General features: G+C 41.2%; 1 protein-coding gene across 5 annotated transcripts in view; it reads right to left on the bottom strand.

Moving 5' to 3' along the window:
* wdr27 (WD repeat domain 27) overlaps positions 1 to 13,103 on the bottom strand; it is a 575,048-nt gene that overhangs the window by 300,152 nt on the left and 261,793 nt on the right. For all 5 annotated transcript variants that reach the window (XM_059986745.1, XM_059986748.1, XM_059986747.1 and 2 more), the window contains exon 24: positions 11,451 to 11,549. In XM_059986745.1, coding sequence (XP_059842728.1) covers positions 11,451 to 11,549 — 99 coding nt within the window. The remainder of the gene's footprint in view (positions 1 to 11,450; positions 11,550 to 13,103) is intronic.

The raw sequence follows: 13,103 nt of genomic DNA, 5'->3' as shown, positions 1-13,103 counted from the left end.
GAGAAAATCAGCTTGGAGACTAAATATGATTTATGAGGACAAATACCATTAATGTAATGATTGAGGCTAACTTATAATAGAGGGTAAATTTATAAGTTATGCTTACATATCTCCAAACACTGCAACAAAGGGAAGATTTAAGTGATCAGTACCTCAGTTCAGTGACTTGAAATACAATAACTGCATGGTGCTAGTAGAATTCGGACATCGTTACAAATCATGGTTTTCTAAAATGATGACACACCTTTTATTCACCACGTCAGCAAGACCACCTACACTGTGGTGTCACTTGTAGCTGCTCCTGTCTCGGCTCATCTGTTACTGAAACCCTCATTTTGCCTTTCTTTACCTTCAAGCATGTAGGCAGTCCCCAGATTATATGCAGATCCTGCTGGTGACGACCAGAAGTCAGAAGAGCCGTTTCCTATAGCCACCCATGTCCTACTGCTCTACAGGCACTTTCTATTGATCTTTAATTTCATTGAATATTCACCTTAACATAATTAAACCAATGGAATTAATGTCTGAGGGGAACATGAAGGGAAACCTTTTCACTCAGAGGGTGGTGAGAGTGTGGAACAAACTACCAGCAGGACTGGTGGATGCAATTTCAATTTCTAAGAGTATTTGGATAGGTACGTGCATGGCAGGGGTATGGGGGGTTATGGTCCGGGTGCAGGTTGATGGGATTAGGCAGCTTACATGGTTTGGCCTGCGTCTGTGCTGTCGTTTTCTATGACTATGAATATATACAGTATCCTGTTAATAAATACACAAAACACCTTATGTTTATTCTACTAACAAAAACGTCTACAAATATCTCTGATGCTGAAGGTACCCTGCCTATTTGCATCATGGTCTGGAATTGTAACTCAAAAGTGCAGGAATGTAAGAAACATCCCTCCTCATCATCAATAGCATCTACTTGAGGCATAACTCAAGAAGGCAACATCCAACAAAGATCCCCACTATTCAGGTCATGCCATCTTCTTGCAGCTTCCAACGGGCAGCAGGTACAGAAGCCTGAAATCCCACATCACCATGTTCAAGAACAGGTACTCCCCTTCAACCGTTCTGTTCTTGACCCAAGCTGCACAACCCTAATCACCACCGTGGTAAAGCAATATAACAATCACTTTGATCACAGTGCATTGGATTGAACTTTTTAAAAATTCTAATTGTGTTCTTTATAATTTATGTTTAATTCATGTTTTTCTTGTGAATGTAATGTCTCTGATGCAATGTGCCTGTGAAACTGGTGCCAGTAAGTGTTTCATTTCACCTGTGCAAACATGTACTTGTGCATTTGAGAATAAACTCCACTTTGAAAGTATTAAAATAAATAAAACACAATAACAAAATGCAATTAAAGCTCGAAGTACATTTATTATCACAGTTATGTGTACTGTATACACAAAACAAAAAAACAACAGAATCGATTTAAAATCCTATGTCAATACATATACCTGTGTCAGGATTTTGTTTATTGACTATAGCTCAGTGTTTAACACAATCATTCCTACAGTTCTGATCAAAAAGCTCCAGAACCTGGGCCTCAGTACCTCTCTCTGCATCTGAATCCTCAATTTCCTAGCCAGAAGACTACAATCTATGCAGATCGAAAATAACATCTTCTCCTCACTGACGATAAACAGTGGCACGCCACAGGGATGTGTGCTTAGTCCACTGCTCTACTTTCTCTGCATCCCTGACTGTGTGGTTAGGTACAGCTCAAATGCCATTTATAAATTTGCTGATGATACAATCATTGTTGGCAGAATATTCAGATGGTGACAAGAGAGCATACTGGAGTGAGATAGATCAGTTAGTCAATTAGTGTTACAGCAACAACCATGCATTCAATATCAGTAAGATGAAAGAACTGTTTGTGGACTTTAGAAAGGGTAAGACGAGGGAACACACACCAGTCCTCATAGAGGGATCACAAGTGGAAAGAGGAAGCAATTTCAATTTCCAGGGTGTTAAAATCTCTAAGAACCGAACCTGGGCCCAACATATCGATGTGGCTACAAAGAAGGCATGACAGTGTCTGTATTTCATTAGGAGTTTGAGGAGATTTGCTATGTCATCAATGACACAGCAAATTTCTGCAGCTGTACCGTGGAGAGCATTCTAACTGGCTGCATCACTGTCTGGTATCGGGGCTGGGGGGGGCTACTGGACAGGATTGAAATAAGCAAATAAGCTGCAGAGTTGTAAACGTAGTCAGCTCTGTCATGGGCACTACTCTCTGTAGCATCCAATTCATCTTCAAGGAACGATGCCTCAGAAAAGTGGCATCCATCACTAAGGACACCCATCATACAGGTCAGGCCTTGATCTCATTGTTACCATCAGGAAGGAGGTACAGAAACCTGAAGGCACACACTCAGCAATTCAGGAACAGCTTCTTGCCCTCTGCCATGTGATTTCTGAATAGACATTGAACTGATGACCACTACCTCACTATTTTTTTTATTTCTATTTTTGCACTACTGACTTAATTTAAATATTTTTATATATGTTGCGGCAAAGACAACGAATTTCACAACATATGCCGGTGACATTAAACCTGATTCTGACCCCGCACAACAAACGACAGTTAAACATGCAATACATGAAAAGTGACAAAATTGTGCAATCAATGGAAAAAGTAAACAAATAACAGAACACGAACTGCAGAATCGCTAAAAATGAGTCCACAGCCACGCGCCAGTTCTGTGCTGAGGTGAGTGAAACTGGTCCAGGAACCCAATGGCCACAGAGCCAGTTCGACTCTGAAGCGTGTGCTGATGGTTGTAGGTCACAGCTGCAGAGTTAGTTCAGAGCTGAAGCAAATAAATCTCATGGAGTAGTGAGCTGAACTTTGGTTCACCCTTCGCCACTTGCGCAAATAGTAAAAAAAATAAACAAAAACACATGGAACATGAACTTTAGAGTCCCTGAAAATGAGTCCCAAGCTACAGAGCCCATTCAGCACTGAGGGCCTACAGGAGCCCAATGGCTGCAGCACAGCAACCCAAAGGCTCCTTCACCTCCCGTGTGACGGTAGCAAGAGAAGAGAGGAAGATCAGTCCAACACCAGCAGGCAGTGCTGAACACATGTTCGCTGTCCACTCTCGTCCTGGATTACCTTAATCTTGTTCGACGCTTTAATCCACTAGTTCATCTCCCACCATCAGGCCTCAGTGCAGCATTCATCCCCAGCAATGGCCTAGACCGGGGGTCGGCAACCCGCGGCTCCGGAGCCACATGTGGCTCTTTTACGTCTGTGCTGCGGCTCCCTGTTGCTTTGGGAAATAATTGGTTGTGGCGACCCTTTTCCTGGCACATCCGAACCGACTCACAATAAGATAGCCTACGGGGGTTTGCGAGCACAGAGCTTTGGAGCCTCTGCGCCATGGGGGGGGGGGCAGGTTGAGGGAGGCTTAAAAGTGAGGCTGAAGATTTCGAATAAAGTTTTTTCCTTCGACTGCAGTTACCGACTCCGTGTCGTAATTTTAGCGCTGCGTGTAGCACACCGCTACATGGTCAGTATTTAATTAAAATGTATTTTATGTTAGTTTGTTAGTTTTTGAAATGTAAATCTAAATTTGAAGATTATGGTGATCTTGTACAATCTAAATAAGACGTTGTGGCGACCCATTTCCTGACACATCCGAACCGGCTCACAATGAGCCAGCGTTCAGGCTAAGGGAGATAGCCTACGGGGGTTTGTGAGTACGTGTCTTTTGCAGCATCCGCGCCCATGGGGGGCGGGTTGAGGGAGGCTTAAAAACAAGGCTGTTTAGTTCGAATAAAGCTATCTTTGACTGCAGTTTACTGACTGCGTGTAGCAACCGCTACAACGTGTTTTTATCGCTGGCTGTCCAGAGGGGAGGTGCTGAAACGCTTTGTCGCGCGTCTGGAAGAAGTGAAAACTTTCCTGGGCAGCAAAGGGCTCACCTTTCCTGAGCAGGAACAGCCAGAGTGGCTGGAAAAGCTACACTTCATGGTAGACATGACAGCGCACCTGAACACGCTGAACACAGCTCTTCAACGGGGTAAGGACGTACAGCCCTGCACATGTTGGAGGATGTTTTGGCATTCGAGCACAAGTTGACGTTGCTTGCCAGAGATTTACAGAAAGGCACATTGTCTCACTTCCCCAATTTGAGAGAGTTCAAACAAGGTCATGACATGATAAATTCGGAGTATTTACATTCTGCAATCATCGCAATGCAAACATCGTTTGGGAAACGCTTCTGTGAGTTCAGAGAGGAAAAAAACACATTATCCTTCCCGGTCACTCCCCTAAGCATCGATCCATCCCTACTGAATATGACTGCATTGTCAGGTGTGAGTCAACCTGAACAAGTATGATAAATATTTTAATTGCGTATTATTTTACGTATATTCATATGTTTTCATTGTTCAGTGAAATAGTCCTTTTATTTTTCAGGTTGACAGCTGGCTGACGTTATTTTTGGTTTGCTGCTGGCGGCAAATTTAAGTTTGGCGTTTTTCATAAATACAAGAAGGACTCAAATAGACATTGAGTATTTTACTTAAAAGTAACCTTCAACCCAACGTCTTTTTTTCGGAGTTCAAAATGTTTTTGTTGCATGCAGAAATGTAATTTCGTTTTCTCTGCAGGAGTTCATCAATTTCATAAATGCAACACATTATAGTTTGTTTATACATAGCATAAAGGCAAAACAAAACGTTGTATGCAGTGTTATTTCATTTTAAATGTCAAACGGGTTTTGCGGCTCCCAGTGTTTTCTTTTCTGTGGGAAACGGGTCCAAGTGGCTCTTTCAGCGGTAAAGGTTGCTGACCCCTGGCCTAGACTCATGAGAATCTAGTTCACCAAATCTCACAGGAGATCACAAAAGTGCCAGATTGTTTTCAGTTCAAAAGAACATCCTTAGAAGAAAAATTACAGGCTGCAGACTGCAACAATCGCATTTCAGAAAACGATGTATATAAATTAGAGTATCTAGTAGTTTTGTGTGCTGTCTGCAAAACATCACCTTTGGTGGGCAGCGATATCTTGCAATAAACTTGACTTTAAAATATTCTGTGAAAGTTTATAGGAAAATTAGCATGAAGTTAGATTTCTAAGTCAGAACCTAGGGAGCCCGTATTACCCAGCCAGCCATCTGTTCCACCCCACCTGTAAATCTGACATCCAAATCTATTCTACCTATATCCAAATATATCAGCCATCACTCTTGTCTTTTGGTGCCTTTGCAATAAACACAACTGTAAAATTCTGTAGCCAATTTTCAAATCCCTTCTGTACAAAAATCATCCACCTGGAATATTAAAGTCAATGTTCAAATAAATCTATTAACAAAATATTTATATGTCACCATATATTACCTTCAGATTCATTTTCTTGCAGGCATTTACAGAAAAATTAAAATACCATGCAGAGTTTATGAAAAACTATACATAACAAAGCCTGACAAACATCCAACGTGCAAAAGAGGGCAAGCCATTCCAATAATGAATAGAAAAAGTCATCATTAACTCCTTTACTCCCTCTGCACAATTACTGAACATTGACAACATTTTCTCCTTTCAAATATCATAGTCTTACCCTAATTCCTATCACTACCACTATACCCCTTTCAGGATTTAGTGCATCTTTAGCTTTGAGTAGATCCCCATTGTTCGCTGATCTAGCAGACTGCTGAACCTTCAGCTGTTGCCCCAAGCCATGAATTTGTCACTTGACTGCTCCTGCCTTCCTGTCTCTTCTTTTGACACCTCTCACTCATGAGTTACCCCTTCTGTCACCTGTCCCAGCATCTTCTTGAATGTTAGACTGGCAAATTTATTTTTATTGTTCTGAACTATGAACTAGTTTGTATATGACACTAAAATATAAGAACAATTTAACAAAGCATTAATATTAAAGCCAGTCTGCAATTATGAATTATGCTTTGATACTTCCAAATCATCCACTGAGAGAGAGATTAGACAGAGCGATATTACTTCTATTTGTTACATGGACATTGAAACAACGTAACTGTAAAATGCATTGTTTGTGTTGACAAACAATACAGTCGAAGGATTGTGCTGGGGACAGCTCACTAGTGTTGCCACACTTCCGGTGCCGAAATAGCATGCCAGAACTCACTAACCCTAATGCTAGTCGTAAGACTTTGGAATTTGGGAGGAAACCGGTGCACCCGGAAGAAATCCACACAGTCACAGCGAGAATGTACAAACTCCCTAAAGGCAGCGGCAGAAATTGAACCCAAATCTGTGATAACTGGCGCAGTTAAGCATTGCGTTAACTACTGAAGGTATTAAGAAACTTTTATCACTGGGATTTTAAAAGCAAATATACTTATATGAAGGCAAAATGTTGCAGATGCTTAAAATTTGAAATATGCACAGAAAATGTTCAATACATCAGACAGGACCCTAAGAAGGAATCTGCAGTCAGAACCCCAATACAATTTTCACATAAAAGACACTTAAATAAAAGTTATTGAATAGCAAGATGTTTCTGACAGGAATAGAAACAATGCTTAGTTGTTCTTGGAGCTCAGTAAGCATCTCATAAGTATTAACTTACTATAGCACAGCAGAAAGTAGGTTTCTTAAGCCAGATAACGGGCATCAGGTGAACACTGCACAATGCTATGAAAGGCAGACCACTTCTGACAAAGGTTTGGAGAACTGTGAAGTTAAATGCTCCTCTTTCTCGAGAAGCTGCCTTTCCTGTTAAGAATTTCCAGCACTGTCTATGGAAAGGAATAAACAGTCAACGTTTCGGGTCGAGAGTCTTTGACAGGTCCTGAAGCCATGATATCGCAGCAGTTAACACAACGGGGTTACAAGTTCAGAGTTCAACTCCAATGCTGTCTGTAAATATTTATATATTCCTTCCCATGAGCACGTGAGTTTCCACTGTGTGTTCCAGTTTCTTTCATACGGTTAGAATTAATAATTTATTTAAATCTTACATCCATCACACAACATGAGGGAGTAAAAACCTTTGTGTTATGACTCTATTGCAATGTACAGACATGTGAATTTAAAAGTGTAATGGCATGTAGAAAGAAGCTGTCCGGTAGCCTATTTGTTCAGCCTTTAAAGCTGCAGCACCGTTTGCCAGATGGAAGCAGCTGAAAGAGTTTATGATTGGGGTTTCTGGTGTTCCCAATGATTTTCCAAGCCTTCATTCTGCACCAGCTACTATAAGTGTCCTCAGTGGAGTGAAGTTCACATCCACAGATGTGCTGGGCTGTGAGCACCACACTCTGCAGTGCCCAGCGATCAAGGTTGGTGCAGTTCCTGTACCAGGCGGTGACACAGCCCCTGTATGAAGCCTCTATAGAAGCCCTTGAAGATTTGGGGCCCATGCCAAACTTCTTCAGTTGCCTGAAGTGAAAGAGATGCTTTTGTTGTGCTTTTTTTGCCACACAGCCAGTGTGTATAGTCTGGGTGCAATCTTCAGTGATGTGTATACTGAGGAACTTGAAACTACTCACCCTCTCAACTGCATGCCCATTGATGTTGATTGGGCCAAGCTTGGCTCCATTTTTCCCATCATCCACAACCAGCTCTTTGTTTTTTGGACATTGAGACAGAGGTTGTTATCCTGACACCACTGTGTTAGGGTGTCAACCTCTTCTCTGTAGGCTGTCTCATCACTGCTAGAAATAAGGCCAAAGTTATGTTATCTGTGATTTTGATCAGTAGATTGGAGCTGTGTGTAGCAGTAGTCGTGGGTGTAAAGGGACTCAGATCACAATCCTGGGGACACTTCTGTTGAGGGGCAGAGGTGCAGAGGTGAGGAAGCGCATCTTCTCCACCTGTCGGCGATCCGATAGGAAGTCCAGGATCCAGCTGCACGAGGTGGGTGTAGGCCGAGGTCTCTGAGCTTCCTGTCTGGTCTGGAGGGAATTGTGGTGTTGAATGCTGAACTATAGACCAGGAACAGCATTCTAATGTTTGCATCCCTCTTCTCCAGGTGAGTGAGGACAGAGTGTAGTGCTGTATCTGTGGCATCATCAGTAGAAGGGGGTTCCAGTGTGGGTGGTAGCATGCTGCAGATGTAGCCTTTAACCAGCCTCTCAAAGCATTTGCTTATAATTGAGGTATTCCAAATTGGTTAGTAGGTTAATTGGTCTTTGTAAATTGTCACATGATTAAGCCAATGGTTAAATAGGTGGGCTGCTGGGTGGTGTGGCTCGTTGGGCTGGAGGGTTTGTTCTGTGTTGCATCTCTAAATAAATAAATAAAGGGATGAATGAATGTACAAATAAACAAACAAACTTGAAAGTCCCACGCAACACACACAAAATGCTGGAGGAACTCAGCAGGTCAGGCTTTAAATTTCAGGCCTGGCCTGCTGAGTTCCTCCAGCATTTTGTGTGTGTTGCTTGGATTTTCAGCATCTGTACACTTTCTCTTGTTTGTGATTGAAAGTCTAGGCTCTGGTTTCTACAGGAAGACAATACCCATTCTCAGAATGAAGCCCTCGGGGAAACCACCAAGGTGTTGAAGCTGCTCATCATTGTGAGGAAATTGAAAAATACTTTCTAATCTTGGGCTGTATTCATGGAGTAACTGCTGCTTTTTAAATCAAAACCCATCAATTGCACTGAAATTGTGCTGACACTTGATATTCATGCTCAAATGATACAAATGTTGTCATATTTTATTCATATACAGTGAAACCCTGTTACAATGCGATCATTTGGGTCCATAAAACGTCATCGTGAAAAAATCAGGGTTCAAACTGACCCAATGTTGACCTAACATCCTACAGCACCCCTATTTTCACCCTATTTGAACCTTTGTTTGCACGTTTACCTTCTGACAAGTAAATTACCTTTGAATTAAAGAATTCCGTGAATAAATCGTTGTTGGTACTGTAGAAATTAAAACACAAATTAATTTTTAGTAAAGCTTTTTAATACACAAAACAACAAATAAAAACATTCAAGAGTATTAGCAATCCTCATTTACTGTTCATTTCCTTAAAAAGTGATCGAGTGTTCCTTGCATGTCGCTGGCTGCGAGTGAAATCTAGAATGCTTCTGAGTTGGAGGATTTTTATGTGGTCCACCTCCAGGGTCTCCAGCCAACGGTACACTTGCCTCTGCCAGTGCTATAGTTACATTACCTTCTTCTAAGAGAGTTTTTAGTTCAGCCGGGTATTTGCCGGCAGCAGCACTGTCAGCTGAGCGAATTTCTCCTGATACTAACACTTGAAAAATCCCATGATGGCATTTAAACCGGACTGGCCATCCATTGCTAGCTTTGAACTGTGAGGTTTCTCCATTGATCTGCTTGTCAAACTTCACGGCTTGAGCCGGAAATTGGAAGGCCTTCTGAGTGAGCTTGAACGAACCACTCGCACAAGGAGTCATCGAGGCTAATTTCTTTGGCTGTCTTCAGGCATTTGGCTTTTAGTTCTGCTTCTTCTTCAACTTCACAAAGCGACACACATAATTTTTCTTCTTGAGATTCTCAGCCACGAAATGTTGATTCCAGTATCCTGAGGTCTCGTGCAACTGGAGTTTGGCTTTTAGTCTTGATCGCATCAAGTATGTGAAGCTTATCTTTCACAGAAAAAGATTCTCTTTTTCTAGCAGTTTGTTCCATTTTGAGCAATAAAAAATGGTCCAATGACTCACACAAAATGCTGGTGGAACACAGCAGGCCAGGCAGCATGTGGTCGAGACCCTTCGTCAGGACTAATGGAAAAAAAGAGATAGTAAGAGATTTGAAAGTGGGAGGGGGAGGGAGAGACTCGGAATGATAGGAGAAGCCAGGAGGGGGAGGCATGAAGCCAAGAGCCAGAAAGTTGATTGGCAAAAGGGATACAAGGAAGGGGGAGTATGGATTGACATGGATATGGATGGATATGGAGTCCAATGACTCATTGCGTTATAACTGAATTTGCGTTAAATTGGAGCACGTAAAATCGGGGTTTCGCTGTATTTATTATAAAGGAATAAAATATTCCAGAGTGGTATATACTATAAATATGGGTCCAAACAAAACTTTTGTTCTGCAGACCAGTCATCCTTCCTACATTACTGTATGGACCACCTACAGTAGATTACTGAAAGCCCCAGAGAAATCCACCACAGAGCCTTACAAAGGATTCTGAGGATCATCTGGAAGGACAGGAACACCAACGCCAGTGTAGTGGAGGAGGCCAACATGAACAGCTCTCCACCTTAATAAAGCAACACCAACTCCGATGGAGATAGGTCATGTTATCCGAATCCCTAACTCAGGTCTCCCCAAACACATCCATTGCTCCCAGTTGAAGGAAGGTGGGCAAAGGAAACGCATCAGAGATAACAACAAAATCAGCCTGAATTTCAACATCACATCTAAAAACTGTGGGAACATTGCACTCAATAGATGCACTGGGAGGAAATCTGTCCAAGAGGGAGCTGCACTACAGGACAGCGACCTCCTCTGTGCCACAGAGAACAAGTGGCAGCTGTGAAAGGAGAGTCTGAACAAAAGACCCAACCACTGACTACTTACTCTTGCCCACACTGCATCAGAATATGTAGATCCTGGACCACCAATAGACAACCTCATAGGAGAGCATCATACTCGACTAGAGTGATTGCAATATTACATTGCTTAAGGAAAGGATGGCTAATTCAGCCTGTAGTGCTGCTTTGATTTTAAATGGGAACTACAACAGCATAATACTAAGATACAGCGTTTTTAGCTTTTATAATAATGCTTGTGGTACTGGTAAGGTATGGAGTTGAAATGGTACCCTCCCATAATTCCATTGTAAGGTAAAGTGGGAAAATTAGACAGAGAGTGAGAGGGTGAGAGAGAAAGAGAGATATTAGAGCACAGTTTAATAAAGGCCAAAGTCATGAACCCCACAAGTGCACTGCAGTTAAAGAATATACAATCATCAGGTTGCAATATAGTAAGTCATCAAGGCTTCTTCAACAGCACCTTCCAATCTCATAACCACCATTACTTCTCAGGACAACAACAGAAAGGTACAATTCCTATTATACCTCATTAAGATAAGCCCCTTCTGTTTGATAGAGCAGTTCTTCCCTAACTGCAGACCCACACTGCCCCAACAGGAACCTTGTTCTGTTAACTAAAAGGGCAAACTCTTTGACCAACCCATACAACTAGCCTCCCCTTCAACAAGCCTTTATAATCAAAACATACCTAAAAAGAAATAAAATAGTTTCATTTTACATATCAAATAATAGCTTTGTTATGTACTTTCCATTGTGCAAGTAACAAGAGAAGAAATCTCGTACAAGTTTTACAGAACCACTAGAATTTCATAATAATTCACGCTTAAAGTAATCAATCTTTGAAAAAGCATCACTAACTAGTCCATCAGATCAGTAATTAAATGCTCATGTTGAGATGGCACCTGTCCCTACATATTAATCAAGTAATGCATTATTTTCAGAATTATACTGGAATTTATTACCTTTGGTGCAGAACAACTAAATGCCAAATTAATGACAGTGTCTGTATGTCCTGTTAACTTGTGGATGAAGTTACTGGAGCCAAGTTCAAACACATACGCCTGTAAAGAACAGAAATAGGGAATGTAAACCACAATAGAATCAGACATTAGCAAAGCACATCTGCACAAAGTATCCTTATTAATACTTTTTTTAAGGTTTGGAATGAAAAGTTCAGTTTCTCATGTGGTATATAAAACCCATGGTCTTTCAACACAGAAGAGACAAACACACACAAAGTGCTGGAGGAACTCAGCAGGTCAGGCAGCACCTATGGAAAGGAATAAACAGTCAATGTTTCGGACCAAGACCCTTCATTGGGACTTCTAATTCTTTATTGATACTTCATAGGGCTTATAAAGTAGTAGATAGAGTAATAAAGTTACAAAGTAGTGGATTTGGCCTAGGGCACCAAGGGAAGCCCTCCCAACCATTGAGTACATCTACATGAAACACTGTCATAAGAAAGCAAAATCCATCATCAGAGATCCCTGCCACTCAGACCATGCTCTTTTCTCGCTGCTGCCATCAGGTAGAAGAACCGGGGGTCTCAGGACTCAGCATCAGGTTCAAAAACAGTTACAACCCCTCAACCATCAGGCTCTTGAACAAAGGGATAACTACAATCACTTGCCCATCGATTCAGATGTTCCCACAACCAATGATCTCAGTTGAAGAGCTCTGTCTTGTTATCTCATATTCTCATCATTTATTTCTATGTATTTATATTTGCATTTGCACAGTTTGTTGTCTTTTACACTCTGATTTATCTTTCATTGATCCTGTTACAGTTACTATTCTATAGATCTGCTGAATGTGCCCACAGGAAAATGAATCACAGGGTTGTATATTGTGACATATAATTCATTAGGGATTGAGATTCAAGTCACTCATTACCAAAATGTATCAGTAACCACATTTCAATGGTTGCAAAACACTATGGGATATCCTCAAAAAGAAATTCATGCTCCTTAACTTTCAGAAAACCATGCTCCCTCCTCATTAATTCTTAAGATTAAAGATTTAAAGGTAAGCTTTATTTCAAAATTCAAAGTAAATTTATTATCAAAGTACATACATGTCACCATATACAACCCTGAGATTAGTTTCTTGTGGGCATTCACATTAAATACAAAAAAACACCATAGAATCATTAAAAAACTGCACATAATGGCACCTAAGATGGACAAGCAACCAATGAGTAAAATATGATAAACTGCAAATACAAACAGAAAAAGCAAAATAATAATAAAAATAAATAAGCATAAATATTGACAACACAAGATGAAGAGTCCTTAAAATGAGTCCATAGGTTGTGGGGACAAGTGAATGGGGTAAGTGAAGTTGAGTGAAGTTATCCCCTCTGGTTCAAGAGCCTGATGGTTGAGGAGCAGTAACTGTTCCTGAACACGGTGGTATGGTTGCTGAGGCTCCTTACTTCTTTCCTAATGGCAGCAGCAAGAGGAGACCATGGCCTAGATGGTGGAGGTCCTTGATGAGATCTTGCTTTCCTATGATTCCACTCCTTGCAGATGTGCTCAGTGGTGGGGAGGGCTTTACCTGGGCCATATTTGTCTCATCTATATCAAAACATTGAAGCATACAACAATATGCAT

Source organism: Hypanus sabinus, chromosome 12 (assembly GCF_030144855.1).
Source record: "Hypanus sabinus isolate sHypSab1 chromosome 12, sHypSab1.hap1, whole genome shotgun sequence".
Taxonomy (NCBI): Eukaryota; Metazoa; Chordata; class Chondrichthyes; order Myliobatiformes; family Dasyatidae; genus Hypanus; species Hypanus sabinus.
This window is presented reverse-complemented; position numbering and strand designations above follow the sequence as displayed.